At 48.3% G+C, this 19,088-nt stretch overlaps 2 protein-coding genes and 1 long non-coding RNA gene across 8 annotated transcripts in view; 1 reads left to right on the top strand and 2 right to left on the bottom strand.

Annotated features, from left to right (window-relative positions):
• The window catches only part of ACIN1 (apoptotic chromatin condensation inducer 1), a 34,459-nt gene extending 32,484 nt beyond the window's left edge, over positions 1 to 1,975 (bottom strand). For both annotated transcript variants that reach the window (XM_081167684.1, XM_081167683.1), the window contains exon 1: positions 1,652 to 1,975. In XM_081167684.1, coding sequence (XP_081023810.1) covers positions 1,652 to 1,789 — 138 coding nt within the window. In that variant the 5' untranslated portion in view covers positions 1,790 to 1,975. The remainder of the gene's footprint in view (positions 1 to 1,651) is intronic.
• Positions 1,976 to 2,234: 259 nt separating this feature from the next.
• Positions 2,235 to 5,942, top strand: LOC308572277 (uncharacterized protein C14orf119 homolog). The gene is made up of 2 exons (XM_081168275.1): positions 2,235 to 2,369; positions 5,428 to 5,942. The coding sequence occupies exon 2, from the start codon at positions 5,429 to 5,431 to the stop codon at positions 5,774 to 5,776; it is 348 nt and encodes a 115-aa protein (XP_081024401.1). The 5' UTR covers positions 2,235 to 2,369; position 5,428; the 3' UTR covers positions 5,777 to 5,942.
• Positions 2,876 to 11,025, bottom strand: LOC308572300. Of its 5 annotated transcripts, none has more exons than XR_014001683.1 (5): positions 10,840 to 11,025; positions 10,578 to 10,667; positions 8,782 to 8,947; positions 6,193 to 7,710; positions 2,876 to 3,809 (listed from the first exon to the last, which is right to left on the bottom strand). It is a non-coding gene; the product is annotated as an uncharacterized lncRNA (long non-coding RNA). The 5 variants fall into 5 exon arrangements; XR_014001684.1 differs by lacking the exon at positions 2,876 to 3,809 and adding an exon at positions 5,937 to 6,035; XR_014001685.1 differs by lacking the exon at positions 2,876 to 3,809 and having other exon boundaries at positions 6,090 to 6,393.
• Positions 11,026 to 19,088: the final 8,063 nt, after the last annotated feature.

Here is a 19,088-nt window from a genome sequence, read left to right on the forward strand (position 1 = left end):
ACTATATGATCCATGTGGTCCCTTCCAACTCTGCAATTCTATGTGTTACATCACACTGCCTTATAACGGAGGATATGGCTATGGTCTAGCTCCACTGTCAAGAGGCGGTACGACTCAAGAGTGCTCTTGCGCCCAGGTCTTGCCTGCAGGCTTCCCTTGGGCATCTGCTGGAGAACAGGACACCAGACTAGCGAGAACAGGACGTTAAACTAGATGGGCTATGCCCAGATCCAGCAGCTAGGTTCTTCGTATGCTTCTATAATCCAAATTTGCAGCTACACGCCAAAGGCTTTGATTAATTTACGTGGCACAAAGGTGCACCAAGCACAGCAGGGCTTATTCACAAATTGGAAAATTGGCATAGTACTACCCTGTAAGCAGCCAGAAAAGCGCTGACACCCAGAGGACTGACAGCTACTGTAACCCAAAAGATTCAACAGTGAAGCAGGAAAGCCCTGGGTTCCAATCTTACCTCTGCCATGAACTCAGCAAGTGTTACTATCATGATCACAGTATTTAAGTCAAGAAAGGGGGAAAGGATAACACCACACATGCACACACGTACAGTCTGGGAACAGTTCCAATAACGTGACATAAGAACGAGCAATATCCATTTTTCCCATACATCCATTTGACCCCAAAATCAGAGCATAACGAACTTTTGCCCAGGACAGGGCACCACAACTTGTCTTCCTTCTCAATTGCTCACTCCCTGTCCCATGGCATCAAGTCCACACAGGGTAAAATGCACAGGTTCCCAATCCCTCACTCTGGACTCCCTATACTTCTGATACCTTCACAGATTCTGCTTCCGTTTACTTATATTACATTCCAAACACAACTCTCCTTCGTACCGCTATACATGGACAGAATAGAGAAATGCCTGCTTTCAGCGGAGTGCAGTTCTGAAGTTGAAAGACTTGGAGCCGACCTTGTGCAAAGTTCTCAACGTGCTCAAGTGAGATACTCGCAAAACCCTCTGCACACTTTAACCTTTTGTAGAAACTTTACGTAAAATAAAAATGCAACGCATCTTCAACTGGGAGATCTCAAACACAGCAGCTCAGCTCTTGCAAAGCTCACCTGGCTTGTCCTAACCGCCTGTAACATTTGCCAGGGAAGCTCAATGAAGGTATAAAACACAGTGAATTAACCAGGGGGACACCCCACCTCAAAAAATAATTTTGCAAGGGTGAAAGGTGAAACTGAAAAGGGATATAGTTGTAATTTAATGAGTTATAAAACCTACCACTTTCCCTCCAACACTGGATCCCAATCCCGCTTTGATTTAGTAACAGGAGATCCAGCTTTCACGAGATCTCCCCCCCCCCCATTTTTTTAAAGGAGGGCCTTCACTCCCTTCTCCTGCTGGGTGACCCCAAAGTGATGTCAGAAGTGGGGAGCCCTCTCCCTTTGGTGGTGTGGGCACCGTCCTCCCCCCCCCCACTTGTGCAACCGGTGGCGCCCCGCAGAGCCTCCCCCCGCCACTTGGTGGCAGTAGTGGGATACTGCCCCGCACATGCGTACTAACGATCTGCACCCCGGGGCCACGAGCCCCGTCGCTGAGGCCAAAAAACTGCCTGTCTGGGTCTGCGCATGCGCGGAGCGGCCCGGGCCCCAGGGCCCCCTTCCGCCGGGCCCTTTCTCTCACCCCGCGGAGGCGCTTGATCAACGCGCTCTTCTGCCCGCTCTTCGCCAGGCCGCGCTGCTCCAGAGCCGCCTTCAGGTCGGCGACCCTCAACGCCTGGAGCGGCCTCCCGTCCAGAGTAACCTCCTCCCCGTCCGCCATCTTGTGTGGCGCCGCTGCCTGCCCTCCCCGGAGCTTCGGGGGCGTTCGGAAACTTCCGGAGGGGGCTTCGGCGCTCTGAGGCGACCTCCGACACCGCCTTCGACTTCGCTCGCGAATCTCCGCCCGCGCTTCGTTCGCAGTCGTGCGTTTCCGGCCACTTCCGCTCAGTATCCAGAACCCCAAATGAGGGGAGGGAGGGAGGGCAAAGGGGGGAGTTGCGCGGGTGCTACCCTCGCCCGGCGATTCTTTCCGGGCTATTTCGGGTGTTTCCGGGTCTCCCGAGGAGCGCTCCAATCCGGAAGCAAGTTCCGGCAAGGTCCTCGGTAACTTCCGGCGATCGCCGGAACCCCCGGCCGTGTCGCGCGAAACCCCCTCGGCAATTTCCGCCGAGAGGAAGGCGATCGTCGTTCTTTCCTCTTCCTCCCCGCGCAAATCACTGGATTGAAGTTCGGGCGTTTCCGGACGCGCTCGGCTCTTTCCGTCCCTCCTCCCGAGTCTCCTCCCCGAGGTGAAAAATGGAAGCGGCAACATTGGATGTCGGGACAGGAGGAGGCGCGTGTTGAGCAGGGAGTGGACTCAGGTGAGAACTCGGCGCCGGCTTTCCGGGGATCTTTCTTGGGAGCGTCACCCCCCACCCCACCCTGTCATGTTATATAGGAGGGGAGGGAATCGTGGAATTGCAATGGCAGCCCCTCCCGTTGTGGCATTTGCACAAATGAATGGGTGGGTGGTGGTGGGGAAAGCGTTAGGGACGAAATTTGACCCTCCCTCTGCACCGCCACCTTCTGAAATCTCGGGGCTATATTTGCACTTGAATCAGAACTATGCTTTGGGCTGATCTTTCTGAGACGTTCCACGTTTTCGGGAGGTGGGGTGGGTGGACGATTGCGGGAGTCCTTCTCAGATCAAAAACGGACACCCCCCCCTCAGTGGCGTAGCGTGGGTTGTCAGCACCCGGGGCAAGGAAAGTAATTTGCGCCCCCTAACCCGTGGATTTGCGCCCCCTAACCCCGAGGTGTTGCGCCCGGTGCGGCCGCCCCCCCTGCACTCTCCACGCTACGCCACTGACCCCCCTCCCCCCAGGAGCTAAGAGGTGGCTCAGATTATGCCCCCTGGTGTAAAGAAAAAAGAAAAAAGGAAGCTATTTGCTGCAACATTGTAATTAGTTACTGGGATGTTTCCTGCCCGTGTATTCATAGGGTATTAGTGGATCCTAGTTTCATTGCTTAAAAAATGATAAGAATGTCACCCTGTGTTTGATTCAGGTTCTTCTCAGGTCCTACAAGTTGCCTTGAGTTCCATCAGGGGAAATAAAATATATACAATAATCTCATTTTACATCCTTAGCTGATAGAAAGTTTGAACCCAGGTTTCACATGTAAACATCCCTAGCCCACCCCCTATCCTCATTCCCATGCACCATCAGGGCATTCCTGACTGGACACTCATATATTCAGCTTCCTCTCTCCACCTTCTTCCAGAATTCTCTGTTTCAAAGCTTCTCTTGTAAGGTCCCTGGTAGTTTGAAGAAGCAGCCTTCATAACCTCTCCCTGCTGCTAGCATATGGGATCCCATATCAGTTTCATTTCAGTTGGTCATTTGTGCTGTACAGTTCTTCGTCTCCAGGATTCGCAGGGTCTTTTCCATCTCTTGTTTACTTCTGCTACTCTTCACGAGAGCCTGCCGCAGTTTTGCACAGCTCACTGTGGTGTTGCAGCCTTCTAGAGCGATTGTTACATGCAGGCAGCTGGAGCAGCACCATTTCCTGTAAGTTCCTATTGCACCATCGACACCCATTTGCCAATACTCTGCCTTCAAGACATGCCTTGGTCCTCTCATTTGTATAGGCTGTGTCACTTTCATAGCCGTAGGTGGAACACGTGGAGCAAAACGTCAGGTTCAATTCGTGGCACCTCCAGGGGACGAATTTTGGCAACTATTCCTGTGGAAGTGGAAATAATAGTATTGGCTGGTATCCTTTTTCCATTCCTTTGATGGGAACCACATTTTGCTGGATTTCTAAAAAGGAGAAGAATTGATATCGAGTGAGGAGGAGGAGAGATCAGGGAGAGGGAGACTAAAAGAGAGGCACAGTCACAGACACGCCCCTTCTAAGATATTACAACCATCTAAGTTTCCTCTGAAGTCTCATTATACGTAACAGAACGTGCACACAATTCTCTTGGAAATGTGCCCCTAAATGCTTAGATTTGGAGCATACAGAACAACTGCTTTGCAACGGGTTTGGGTCCCTTTCAACTCAACACTTCAGTGATTTCTGAATGGTTTTCTTCGCATGCACTTCTCCAGAGTGACCCTAGGAGCCAATCCCCGGTGGCTAAAAAGCTCCTCTTTCATGCTGAGAGGTGACTCTTAAGTCGCTGGAGGCCGTGCCCTGCTGCAGACATAGTATAAGGCAGGAGTCGGCAACCCGCGGCTCCGGAGCCGCATGTGGCTCTTTTACACCTTTGCCACGGCTCCGGGGCGGATACTAGCGAGGGGAGGAGGCGCATTGTGCGCCCCGACACTCCCCACTGTGGCGGGCGCTGTACTGGCTGTGACGTCGCATGGGGGCGGTGCGTGCGTTAGTCACGCACCGTCCCGACGTCACCTTCCCGCCTGCCCGCTACATTGTCAGGGGCACGTACGCTGGTCACTGCATTGAAAGGGGGCGTGTACGCTGGTCACTGTTTTGAAGGGGAGTGAAGAACATACACACAAAAAAGGTAACTTGATAATTTAACGTTTATTTCTATGAGGAGGAGTAATTATGAGGGGTCAAACAAAGAAATAATAAAAAAGTGACAAAAAAGTTATTTTTATAATGATGAGTTTTGCGGCTCCGTTTTTTTTTTCTTCGGAAACAGGTCCAAGTGGCTCTTTTTGTCTTAAAGGTTGCAGACCCCTGGTATAAGGGGTCTTCAACGCTCCCTCCCACGGACCCTGAACCGCTACACCCATGTTACAAGTTAGCTATTAAGGGTACTTTGCTTGTCTGGAAACATCAAGGACTAACCTTACTGGGCTTGGCAAAAGTTATGCTATGAGGCCTAGGACCCTCATACCTACAGGACCGCCTCTCCTGGTATATCCCACAGAGGACCTTACGGTCTTCAAACAAAAACATCTTGGAGGTCCCAGGCCACAGGGAGGCTAAACTGGCCTCAACCAGAGCCAGGGCTTCTTCAGTTGTGGCCCCGATCTGGTGGAACGCTCTATCACAAGAGACTAGGTCCCTGCGGGTCTTGACATCTTTCCGCAGGGCCTGCAAGACAGAGCTGTTCCACCAGGCCTTTGGCCAAGGCACAGCCTGATCCCCACTTTTGGTAATCCTCATAGAACTCTAGCCCAATGGTTGCCATTAATTAATTTGATTTTGAATTGATTTCAAAATGAATTGATTTTAGAATGCTGTGTTGCTTTTATTGTCGTTAGCCGCTCTGAGCCCTGCTTTGGCTGGGGAGGGCGGGATATAAATAAATAAATAAAAATTATTATTCCCACTCTTGAGTTTGAATCCACCCTTCCCCAAAGCCCTGTTTCTCTCTCCCTGTCTCCTGAAGGCTCCTTCGCTTCTCCCAAAGCCACATAATTCCCCTTGCCCGTGTTTCTTCACCGCTCTTCCCCTGCCCCGCAGGATGTCCGAACCACTGCCCCTGTCGTACGTGACCGCGCAAGAGATGCGCTGCCTCTTGCACTGGCTGTCGGGCTGGGCCCCGGCGCAACGAGAGCAGTTCCTCCGCGACCTGGTGGACAAGGCCGTGCCGTGGAAGGTGCTCCCCCTGCTGGAAGGGCTGGCGGGGCTCAGCGTGGGACCCGGGAAGCCCCCCTCCATCTTTGAGTGCCAGATGAGGCTGTGGGACCAGTGGTTTCGCAGCTGGTCGGAGGCCGAGCGGAACGAATTCGTCAGGCAGCTGGAGGAGGCCGTGCCGGATCTGGCCTCCCGGTTTTACCAAGAGGTGGCGGCGACCGCTGGGCAGGCGTAACAGGGGCTGAGTAGTGCCTCCCCCCACTCGAAAACATTATGCAGTGACTACTTTTACATTCCTCATGGTTGTGTCAGGTCCTCCCTCTCTCCCCCCCCCTCAATTTTCTCAATCTTATGTGTGACTGCCAGCTGTAGGGAAACAGAATAAACATATATACCAAATGGTTGGTTATCCTGAAAGGAGTTGAGCCAGCTGTATTTCTCTCCTGTTTTTTGATTGTCAGAGCCTCTTTCATCTGTCACTAACCTCTCCCTACCTGCAAACAGAAATGCAATAATGCTATTATTATTATTATTATTATTATTATTATTATTATTATTATTATTATTATTCAATATGTCAGTCGCTTTATCTTTCGCAGGGCAACCCAAAGTGACTTACAAACAAACAAGCAGTCCCACATACAGTCATACCTCACGTTGCGTCTTTTTGCGTTATGTCCTGCGGCTACCCAGAAGTACCAGAACGGGTTACTTCCGGGTTTCGCCGCTCACACATGCGCAGAAGCACTAAATCGCACCGTGTGCATGCGGAAACGCGGCACTTCCGGATGCGAACGCTTCGAGTTGCGGACGTGCCTTCAGGACGGATTGCGTCCACAGCTCAAGGTTCGACTGTACATACAATAAAACCAAGCAGGGGAAGAAATGCGTTAAAAAAACATCCCACCCACAGGCAGTTAAAGGCTCTTTTGGTGTGAGTAGAAATCACGTTTAGGAGAAAACTGAGATGAGAATATTTGATAATTTATTTTATTTTAATTTTTGACACTTTTATTTTAATTTTTGACCTAGGGCATTGATCTCCTGGGGGACAATCTTCTGTTTTTCCTGTACCACAAATGTCTAAATCAGCAGCAGCGAACCTTTTTTGGGCCAAGGATTGCATTGACCATCACTAAGTTTTAGGGGGAGGGGCATGGCAGAGTTGGTGTGGCCAAAAAAGTAAAAATAAGTGGGCATAATGGGAACTGCAGTTCTTCATCATCTGTTCTACATTATTTTAAATGTTTTTCTCATTCATTATTGCATTCACAAGATATTTTTTAATGGACAACTGCATGGGAGATCGTACAAAAAACCTTGTGGATTCCCAGGAGGGAATTTTCTGGAGTCGTTCTTTTTTAAAAAAATAATTAAGAATATATATTTTTAAATTTAAAAATAGGGGAAATAGTGGGAGGCCTTGAGACACATATTTTTAAAAGCTTTTGTACCATGGCATTTCAGCAGGGAATCTTTGGAGTGAGGGGCAAATACCGTGTTTTTTAAAAAATAATAATTGAGTGGGTAGTTATGGCCTGTGGGAATTGGTTGGCCACCCTTGGTCTAAATAATACCGATTATAATATCTGCCCTTTCTAAGCCAGTGGAGGGCATCTGCTGAAACCTTAAAATAAATAAAACACTTCTGTCTTTGTTAGCCCCCTTAAGATCAGGAAAGTCACCGTGATCAAATTTAATCCTGCTCTGCCAAGAGACCAGCTTTATGTTGGCCGACCAGGACAAAGCCTGCTGGGTGCCTTTCCTTAAAAGTTTGCTTTGCTGGCGGCTGACTTAAAAATAGGAATGTGTGCTGGAGAACAATCAAGCGTCTGTATCAATGGGATTAGCCGTTTGCAGGCAAGGGAGGCCCTGTTTGCGAAATCACAGGCAAGCTGTGCCTTATGACAGAGTTCCAGAAACCTCTTAGCAGCCATAGCTTGGATATTAAGCCCGTAATTAATACAAATACCTAACAGACTGGAATGCCTGTAACGTGTCTGGCTGGGCACATCAACAGACAGAAACACACACACTTGCAATTATCGTTGAAATGGATTATGACGCCCTACAAGTCACGGGGTGGTCTGAAGGTGTCCACATTTGCATCCATTCAGCGGCTGGAGACACACGGAAACCATCTGTAGCTCCCAGGTAGACTCGAGTTCCCTTGTGGAAGAAAGGCGGAACAGGAACGTTAACCAATAAATGGATTTCTGCCAGTTGCAGTTTGCACTCAGTTTCCCCCCATTCCAGTAAGATGCACAAGGCCAGGTCTACACTAGTGGTCAAAATTGTGGAAACCTTTTGGGAAAAGTGTCTTTCTGAGGTTTGATGGCTCGTATCACTACTTTTTTTGGAGTAATACCATAAAATTACATATCAGTGGAAAGATAATTTCATGAAGAATGTAATGCAACAATGTTTGTTCAATTATCTGTATTCTATCTAAAGCTATAGCCAAGTAATCAGAAAAAGGAAGCACAACTTGCTTAGGTTGATATGCAGTAGCTTTCCTTCATTTGAATGTAGCCAGTGAGAATTAGGAAAAGGAGAAAAAAATACTATTAATATTATTTATTACATTTGTACAGCGGTACCTTGGTTTTCAAACGGCTCCGTAGTTGAACATTTCAGAACTCGGATGCCGAAAACCCAGAAGCAAATGCCTCAGGTTTCGAATGCACCTTGGAAATCGAACAGGAAATGAGGCTTCTGCCTTCAGTTTTCAAACATTTCGGAACTCAAATGGACTTGTGGAACAGATTACTGTATTTTTTGCACCATAACACTCACTTTTTTCCTCCTAGAAAGCAAGGGGAAATGTCTGTGCGTGTTATGGAGCGAGTGCCTGCAGGGGGGGATCTGCTGCAGTCGTGAGCAGAGGATCCATGGTTCCCCTTCCTTCCCTCCTCTATGGTTACAAAGCATGGATCCACATGGATCCTCAGGATTTTTGCATTGGGCTACTCCAAACTCACTGTCAGATCACATGTCTTTGGCCACAGCATGAACCACAAAAATCATATATCCACTATTTCGTTTAGAATATTTTTTTTCTTGTTTTCCTCCTCTAAAAACTATGTGCGTGTTATGGTCTGGAGCGTGTTATAGAGCGAAAAATACGGTACATTTGAAAGCCAAGGTACCGCTGTATACGGCCCTTCATCCAAACATCCCAGGGCGGTTCGCAACAGAGAAATACAAAAGGAGAATGTTGTTGGCACCTGTCTGCCTCACCTTTGGATGGTTGCAGCTCCTGCTGTTGCTGTAGGGACCGATGCGGGAGAGACATGTTTTGTTGCATCCGGGGCAGGTGAAGGCATCCGGTTGTGCTGCTGCAGTTGCACCGTGGCATTTCTTCTCTCTATGCTCCTCCCAGCGGTCATTCCTCCTCTGGTCACTGCTATGGATACAAGATCTGACTGTCTGTCTCTAGGCTCGGTGCAAGGGATTCCTACATTCTTGGGGATCTTGCCATCTTGCATTCTGTGGACATCACCAAGCCAGCGTAGAGATCGCTGAGACAGGAGTGCAAACATGCTGGGAATGTAGGCTTGGGAGAGCACACCTTGTTAGAAATTCTGCCCTGCCCTGTAATACCCCAATTTCTCCTGACGCAGAGCATGTGGAAGGTGCTGAGATGTCACTTCTAACTGTTTCTTGTAAGAAAACTGTTCCCTTTCCCTTATGGGGTATTCCAGAGCCCGTATAGAGTCCTTAAGTGGGTCCCCTATTGGTAGGAGAAAATAACAGGCCAACCAGAATACAGTGGTGCCTCGCAAGACGAAAAGAATCCGTTCTGTGATTCTCTTCGTCTAGCGGTTTTTTCGTCTTGCCAAGCAAGCCCATTGACTGATTAGAGGATTAGCGCTATTTCAGCGGCTTATCAGCTTATCGGATCAGCTGATAAGTGGCTTAGCGGCTTAGAAAAAGGGGGGGAGGGGAAAAAACCCGCAGGAACTCGCAAGACATTTTCGTCTTGCGAAGCAATCCCATAGGAGATTCGTTTTGCGAAGCACCTCCAAAACGGAAAACTCTTTCGTCTAGCGAGTTTTCCGTCTTGCGAGGCATTCGTCTTGCGGGGCACCACTGTATACTGAGAAGCAAAGCGGCTAGTAAGCCTTATCTTTATTAAAGGAACTGTTGTAACAGGGTCCCCACTCACCACACGCAGGAGGGAGGAGAACCCTGAGCAATGCTGCGCAAGCCCCTATATAGACTCTTGAAATTGCCCACCCTGTAGCCCAATACCCCGCCCCCCCCAAAAAATCATACATACATCACAGAAGGAGGCAGCCTACAGCAGAAATCCTGCCTACCAGGATACCTGATAATGGTCACTGATTGTATGACCTGTGCATAGGCGCCGACTCCATGGGGCTTGAGGGGGCTCGAGCCCCCTCAAAAAATTTTTTGGGGGGGCTCAGCCCCCCCAATAATCTCAGGCGGGCGCCCTTCCAGCAGAGCGCCGCCGCCGTCCCCCGCCTCCTCCTTCGCCAGCCAGCCAGCCGCGCGCCCTAATCGGAGAGCCCCGGCCGGAAATCCCGCGAGAACAGGGGAATCCCGACTGGCCACACCTCCCAGCCAGCCAATCGGCTGGCTGGGGGGCGTGGCTTGCCCTATTTAGGGCCGGAGCCACTTTATTTGCATATTCATGAGCTTATTTATTATTCATGAGCTTTCCCGGGCCCCCCCAATATTTTTTCTAAGTCCGCGTCCCTGGACCTGTGCAACCTGGCCATTCTTTTGTGATGGTTTAGTTCCTGAATCCAAGTCACTGGCTCACCCTATTCGTACACAAATACGCCCTTAAGGCAAGATTTGCAAGCAAAAAGACAATGGGAAGGCTTTCCCCATTTGCCTCCCTTACTGCGGAGGAATATTTGAGGTCACTGGGAGAGTCAAAATGGCTTCAGGATTGCTCCTCCAGACACATGGTTCATATATTTAGATATGTGTGAATTTATGAACACTTATTCTATATCTGAGACCTCAGAATTCTTATAACAGGTTATATGTTGCCCATGACTCACTTCCATAAATCGGCGTGCTCAACATCTTGGTACTGGACGTTTGCATCACGTTCTCCCATACTCTTTTGGAGAGGCGAGCCGTTGCCGTAGCTGACAAAATGAGATGCAAAATACATAATAAATACATAATACATAATAAAACAAAACAATACCCCCCTCCTACTTTCTATCTCTTTTCTCCGCACTGCATGATTTCAGGCACTTATCATGGCCCCCCTTTACTTGCCATTTCTCTAAACTAAAAAGGCCCGAATGTTGCAACCTTTCCTCATTGCGAAGTTGCTCCATCTCCCTGATCTGCCTCTTGCTTTCTTGGTGTCAATAGGAGAGCCAGTCTGCTTTCGGTTTGCCCCGACCCCAGCCCTGAGGCAAGACATCTTGTCTGCCAATCCCAAAGCCCTTGGCTGTGTTTAGGTAGGACCCGCAATAAATCATCTGAGAAGCGAGATAAGAAAAGAGGGGGGACACACAGCAAAGCGGTCATGTTGCAACAGCCCCAGGGCTGCTGTAAATAAGACGCTGTTGATGCAAAGCCCAGACGAACTTGTTGACTTCACTGCGTAATCTTAGACTCTGAACTTCGTGGTCTTGTGGCGAGTAGGCAGATGGGCTCTAGACTAGGGTTACCAGACGTCCCCGGGGACAGTCCCTGGATTTGCAAATCTGTCCCCGGACAAATTCCGTCCTCGGAATGTCCCCATATTTGCAAATCTGTCCCCCAGAAATGTGGCAGTGGCAGCCTCAGCAGCCTCTGGAGCCAGCCTGGTAGCGCAGTTGGCTCTGGCTGGCTTCAGGAGCTGCTTGCTGCTGTGGCGCCCTCCATATTTCCTCGCCAGAAATCCCCATATGATGTGTATTGTGCGCATAGGATGTGTCTTGTGTGATCTCCTCCCCCCTTCCCCTTTGTTTTGACAGATCGGGGGAGGCTCAGGAGTCGCGGGTGGGCGGCCGTTGCCCAGTTTTTAAAAAACTCTGCGCATTTATGTTTCACAACGGGCGAAAGAAGGGCTTTGCACCTTTATACAATATGCATGTGTGCTTGGGCCCAGGGTCTTTTGCCTCACCCATAGCTGTCAACTTACAGATTTAAAAATAAGGGACCAGCAGCCTCGAAAATAAGGGATCAGCAGCCAAAAAAAGGGATTTTGCTTAGCTTATACATAAATCCGCCACTGATGGAGCCATGCTGCTTTTGCTGCGATTGACTGGGTTTTGCAGGGGGTTGGAATAGATGATTCTAAGGGTCTACAACTCCCACCAAAGAAGAGGTGCAGACAAAACTGATGAACGACGTCAAGATGGCAAAGCTTACAGGCAGAATTAGAAACCAGGAAGAGGACCTCTTTAATAAAGAATGGGGAAAGTTTATAATTTAGTTGAAAAGCTATTGTAAAGAGTTACATAAATTGGTAGGATTGACAGAAAACTTGTAGTAAAAATTTGAACTGTGGATGGACAAAGGATTTATAAAAATAGAGTTATGAAAGGAATGCAGAGGGGGAAATCACTACATTAAGATGCTGCACTGGTTGGAGGGGATGCTAAGCAGCACGTCGGGGCTGCCGTCGTCCTGGTGCAAGGAGTTCCATCGGCCCTTCCCTGCCTGAGGGAGGAGAGGGAGAGAGACTCTCACCCATGCTACCCGCAAGCCCGGCATGAGGCGGCTGAGGCACTGCCGCGGCCGCTGAAGCACCGCCTTCTGCATCCATCCCCATCCCCTCCTCTTCCTCCTCCCTCAGGCCGCCTCCTCAGCCGCCGCTGCCGCCTCTGGCTTCCCCTGGCAGCGCAGCGGAAGTCTCGCAAGAGAGGGGCTGCCTGCCCGCCCGCTGCCACCCGTCTCCTCACAACGTGCCCGAGGGGGAAAAGGGAGAGACGGAGACGCGGCAGCTCATGCGCGCGCTCTCTCTTGCTCTCTCGAGGCGGAGGACCCCGAGGCGCTGCTTCCCTCCCGAGCCGGGTGAGCATGAAACCCGGGAAATTTAAGGGACATCATCAATCCGGGACAGCAGCGGGAAACGGCGCTGGGATAAGGGAGTTTCCCACCAAATAAGGGACGGTTGACAGCTATGGCCTCACCATCCCCACTACTGACTCCCTGTTGCTACTCAGCTTCCAAAAAAAAAGTGTCCCCGGATTCATTGAAAAAAATCTGGTAATCATACTCTAGACACATGTTGCTTAGTTCTCCTTACATTTGGGGAGATCTGCCCCAAAGGCCTACCTAGAAGGCACTCACGGACCAGAAGGGGGCAGTTTCCAACCTTTAGGTAAGGATCAGGGAGAAAGCAGCGCTTTCTAAAACAATACGCTAACCGAATCAGCCATCCTTCAAAAGTCGCACATCTCTCTTCTTCCCCCAAAGTATTTTTATTACTCGTTTTCAAGTTGCACATCTCTGTATGCTACAATTCGGTTCTCCAGTGGAATTAATGTGTACAAAAACACATTACATTAAAGGGGAAATGCTTTGCAAAAATGTGCATATTACGGTGAAGTGTGCATCAAAATGCATATATTGGTGAAAATAGCATGCAAAAATGCATTATTGGGGGAAATTGCTTTGCAAAAATGTACATAGAGTGGAGCCCAAGCCTATGGAACTCCTTCCCACCTGAAATTAGACAGGGACACTCTTCGCGTTACTGAGACTTTTTCTGTTCCAGCCGGCTTGTTTTTATGTATGTCACTTAGAAACATCAATGATCACACATACATATGTATGAAAGCACTTACAAAAATGTGTTCGTTAGCAGAAATTCACACTAGAATGCTGACTAATATTCACAACGATTCCCCCCCCCTTTAATTGCAAATTGTTACAACGAAGTAGAGAATTGAATTTATGATTGGAAAAATTAGAAATCGAGAAAACTGGAATTGACAGATCCATGAATCCTAACCGTTCCCAGGCCAGAGATTTTGCCTCTCTTTTACTTACTTACACAGGCACGTTTTCCCAGTTGCATTCAGACAGGTGTGGCCAGTAATCATTTCTTTCTTGCTGCAACATAAACACAATAAAATGCAGTGGTACCTTGGTTTAAGCGCAGCTTAGTTTATGAGCAACTTAGATTAAGAACGCTGCAAACCCGGAAGTAGGTGTTTTGATTTGTGAACTTTGCTTTGGAATAAGAACATGTTCCGCTTCTTGTTGAGTGTGTTCCATTTGTAAATTGAGTCCCCTGCTGCTATGGGAGAGCACGCCTTGGTTTAAGAACGCTTTGGTTTAAGAAAGGACTTCTGGAATGGATTAAGTTCATAAACCAAGGTACCACTGTAAATAAAATCTCCTTCTGCTTAGACTCAGCCTTAGACCTTTGGCCTTCCAATTGTTCCCTGCTGAGAGAAATTCCCTTAGGTGGGGCTTACAGGAAATTTTTGAGGAGGGATGTGAGCAGACTGACTTCTGCATTACCGTGTCTTTTTTTCCTGTTTGCACTCAAGTCCCTCTCAATTGCTTCCTCTCCTGCACGCACGCACTTTCCTTCGTGATATGTGCATCCTTCAGAATGTGTGTGTGGGTTTTTTGTGGGTTTTTTAAAAATTTATTTATTAATTTAAAATAAATACATTTATGATAAAACAGACGGACAAACAAGTAAACAAACATACAATCAAACAAACAAATAACAGAAAAAACAAACACTATAAGATACAACAAGATTAATATAACTATCATCATATATACTCCTGGAATTGAAAGCAATTATAAAACTTATGGGGGGAATTAAAAATGACTTCCAATTAATCTCACTATACTTTGTCTATCCATTACTTTATACTGCACAGTTACATATTTCTTATATAGTTTCTTTTTACCTCCCTACGAACTTATATTCATACAATACAGGGATCAGTCTAATTCTGCCAGGATGTTTCCTTTTATACCATAGTTTTCTAAATATTCTTTAAAGATTCTGTGTGTGTGTGTGTGTTTATGTGTTAATCTGGAGCAGTGGCGTAGCGTGGGTTGTCAGCACCCGGGGCAAGGCAAGTAATTTGCGCCCCCTAACCCGTGGATTTGCGCCCCCTAACCCTAACCCCCAGATGTTGCACCCGGTGCGGCCGGCCCCCCCTGCACCCCCCACGCTACGCCACTGATCTGGAGCAAGGAAGAACAGATTGATCATGTCGACAACAGCCGGCGACAGGCTTGCTCAGCTGCCTTGCAAACCAAGCTCTGCGGTGCGTGCCTAAAGAGCAGGTCTTGAAGACTCTAAGCACAGAATCGTAGATTTCTAGAGATGGAAACGTTCCCAAAGGTCATCTAGCCCAACCCCTGCAACGCAGGAATCACAGCTCAAGAATCCATGGCACGTGGCCATGTATGTACAGTATTTCTTTGAGAACAGGATGCTGGAACTAGACGGGCCTTTCTCCGAGAGCAGCTGAGGCAACTGGCAGAAATAGTAAGCCCGTCGTCCCAGATTCGATTCCATGTAACGCCAATTGAAAGGATCCAGCAGCAGCGGAGGGAAATAAATAACATTTTTTTTTGCTTGAGGCCTTGGAGGGAGGCAAACGTCTGTCAGGAAGTCCTGTGTTAACGCCACTCGTGGCCACCAGAGGCCCTTGCAGCCCTGTGCCAAGTCTGAGGCTCAATGGCTGTTGGTTTGATGATTGCAGGCCTAACATTTCACAATGTATTTTGCAGTGGTTTTCCAACAGTGTCCTGGGATCCCTGGAGACATATCAGATTCTTTTAAACATGTTTGGCCCAGGGCATTTTGCTGGCCTGAGGCAAAGGGCAAGATGGCTTCTCGCCCCCCCCCCAGCTCCGAAACCAACCCCAAATTCCACCTACAGATTGGTAACTTCCTCTTCCTTGAACTGGGGTCTCCTGCGCTGCGAGGGATCTCAGACCACCTCCCCTCAAGGTCCACTAGAGAAGGATGGAAATTACCGAGACCCCCTTGTCACAAAATGGTTTGATATAGTCGGTTGGCAATGACTGACATCGCTCTCTGCTAACACCTAATCCATCTCTGGAAATCACTAAGTCCTTTGCCACAGCGTTTTCCTTGTGGCAAGGAGTTCCACAGCTCAGCTTTTCCTCAAGACAAGGACAGAAACTACTGTATTGTCTGTTCTGGGGGCCTTGTGTCTCTCAGCCTCCCCAATTTAGGCAGAATTTGCTGTTCCAGAGTCTCTAAGCAAAGAAGGCTTTTTTCTTTTCTTTTCCCTCTTCCTATCTCATAGTAGCTGTTTTCTTTTTACCTCTCTTGTGATTTCTTTTCACGCTAAACTTATATCTTCCTGTTCCCCTGCCCTCCACCCCCAAAACCCTCCTCTGCCAGATTATTTCATCCCTCCTCTCTGGAGGCAAAGAAGTTTTGGAAAAACCTCTGTGGCAGATCACTTCTATAGTATTTCTACTTCGCATTAAGGGCCTATCCATTAATTTTTATTTTATTTTTGTCTACAGAAAACCTGATTCATGTTTCTTCCGATTTGCCCCTAAATCATGTGTTCTACCTGAGAATGCCCCAGTTTTCCCCTTTGGGCATAAAAGGCACTATTTAATTTAAGACATTTAGAGTTACAAGACCCCAGAGCTGCAATATTGCTAGAGTGGTTTAACAATAAATCCCTCATGATAGGGAAATTTGAGAATTGTAGCTTTGTGAAAGGGAATAGGGGGTCTTTTAACAACCCTCAGCACCCTTAAAAACAACAGCTCTGTTATGTACTGAGTTACATAGGATCCAAATTACAGCAGTCTGATTGGTCCTAGAACAATAGGATTCAGAATGCAGCAGTCTGATTGGTCCAAGAACAATGCAGCAGTATGATTGGTTGGCAGGAACCACCCAATCATGCTCCAGATATAAGTGAATCCACAACCTGATTGGCTTACAGTAGAATTCCAGAATTAACCAATCATGTGCAGCCCATTGTGTAAATAATGTATATAAAGCAGATACTTTGAGGGGACTTTCATTCACCACTATGAGCTGAATAAAGAGCATGAAATCACTTTGCGACTCTGAGTATATTTCACACTCCCAGAATTCTCTGGGAATTCTCCAAGTGTCCCTGTTTTCCAGGGATGTCCCTGATTTAGAGAAGCCGTCCCGGTTTCTGATTTGATCCTGGAATGTCCTGCTTTTCCTTAGGATGTCCCCATTTTTATTGGAGAAATGTTGGAGGGTATGGAGCTATCTGACCCCTGAGCCGCCTGAAGGCAATCTAGTTCAGTGGAACCTCGGTTTTCGAATGTAATCCGTTCTGGAAGACCGTTCAACTTCTGAAACATCCAAAAACTGACAGCGAAAGCCTCAGTACAATAGGGAAACTCAAAACAAACGACGCATGGCACATTCGGCTTCCAAAAATCGTTCAAAAACCGAAGCAGTTACTTCCGGGTTTTTGGTGTTCGAAAGCCAAAACGTTTGTCAACAGAGACATTTGAAAATTGAGGTTCCACTGTATAGGGAGCTTTTTAAAAAATAAAAAAAGTTTAATGTTTTTTTATGTTTTTTATACATGTTGGAAGCTGCCCAGAGTGGCTGGGGCAAGCCATTGAGATATGTGGTGTATAAATAGTAAAATTATCATGATGGAATGGGATGCCCCTATTTTCATCGGAGAAATGTCGGAACGGATTCTCCCCTCTCCTTCCCTCCCATTCCCCTTGAAACGCTTCAGGAAAGGAGTTTCGCAAACCTGGCCGGTTGCAATGAGCCATGGCCTGGGGGTGGGGAGACCTCAACGGTGTGGAAAGAGGGAAGGTGGCGGGTAGGGGGCCATTGCGCCTTCTGGGGGGGTTGCGCTTCTGCTGTGGGCCCGGCCTCGGTCGGTCGGTCGGGGGGAGTGCTGGTTTTGAGGGTGGCGGTCTGTCTTTCCACTTGGGGCTCCCAGCACTAGTCTGGGTTGGGGGGGCGAGGACACCCTTGCGAGGTTGCAAAGTTGGGGGGGTGTTTGTAGCAGGATGGGGGAGCAGAACAACTTGTGGTTTGTGGCAGAGTTCCTTCTCCTTCTCGGTGGTGTAACAGGTTATTTCACAAGATGACGCAAGGCTTACCTTGAGGCCGGCTCCTTTGCACCCCTGCCTGGACGGGGACAGCGAGCAAATTTGGGATACGAGGAGCCGAACTCTTGGCAAAGAGGGCGCTGAGAAAATCCCGAGTACCGGGGGCTTCCGCTAGGCGCAGGGGGTCTCTTTGGTGATGCACGGGCCCAAGGGAGGCAGGGCGGCCAGCAAACGTCGCTTCACCTCCATCCCAAAAGCTGCTCTCCAGAGGTTGTAACATCAACCACCAGCTTGTGCAACCCTTGCGTGTGTGTGTGTGTGTGTGTGTGTGTGTGTGTGTGTGTCTGAGAGAAACAGAGAGAAATGAGCACAAGGAAAGGGGCCCCGGAGTCCCACAAGGCAAAGAAGAGTCTAAGCCAGCGGCCATCACCAAGCCCAGGCAGAGGTGGGGTCCATATCGGCCACTTGGCCCGGGCTCCGATTCCAAAGGGGGCCTTGGTCAGCATACATTCCCTATGTATTTTTAAAAAGCACTATTGTACAGTGGTACCTCAGGTTACATACACTTCAGGTTACATACGCTTCAGGTTACAGACTCCACTAACCCAGAAATAGTACCTCGGATTAAGAACTTTGCTTCAGGACGAGAACAGAAATCGTGCTCCGGCAGCGCGGCAGCAGCAGGAGGCTCCCTTAGCTAAAGTGGTGCTTCAGGTTAAGAACAGTTTCAGGTTAAGAACGAACCTCCAGAACGAATTAAGTACTTAACCCAAGGTACCACTGTATAGCTATATTTTCCATTTTGTCTTTATATGCAGATACGGTTCAAGCCTTGAAATAAAATTATTTGTCAGCATAACTTTTGTGAAAAATATTTATATACAGTACTTATTTACAAGACTTCCGTTATCCCCAGGGTAAAAAAAAAAGGGGGGCACATTATCTACCTGGCCCGGGCCTCTGCCTGGCTCTGCAAGGCCCTGGCCATCATCACATCTCATGGCGTAGAGAGCTCTGTAAGCGGCTGTCAACCAGTTTCAACCTGATGGCTCTTGAGTTTCAGGATTGTAAAGGAAAGTTTCTCTCTGTCCAGGTTCAAGGCAAGAGATGAAGCTGAGCCCTGCCAGATCAGACCCAAGGCCTATCTAGTCCGGCCTCTGGCTGCTACGCAGGGGCCAAAGATGCCTCGGGGAACCCTTAGAAGCAGATTGTGAGAACGCGCCCTTTCCTCCTGCTGCTGTTCCAGGCACCAAGTCTCAGAGGCAGACCTTGATACTATGCGCCCCCACCCAAAGCCAGGAATCTGTTCAGTCCTCTTCAAGCGCCATGCTGCGGGAGCCAGTTCCAAAGTCTGACTATTTGCTGCATGAAGGACTTTATTTTACCTGTCCTGCATTTTCCAACATTCAGATGCATTGGATCTCAGCGAGTGTTGAGAGAGAGGAGAAAAACTTTTCTCTATTCACTTTTTCGAGGGCATCCGTAATTTTATATAAAATTATATCGTTTCCCCTCTTAGTCGCCTTTTCCCTAAACGG

Source organism: Podarcis bocagei (assembly GCF_964188305.1).
Source record: "Podarcis bocagei genome assembly, chromosome: 13".
In the NCBI taxonomy this organism is placed as follows: Eukaryota; Metazoa; Chordata; class Lepidosauria; order Squamata; family Lacertidae; genus Podarcis; species Podarcis bocagei.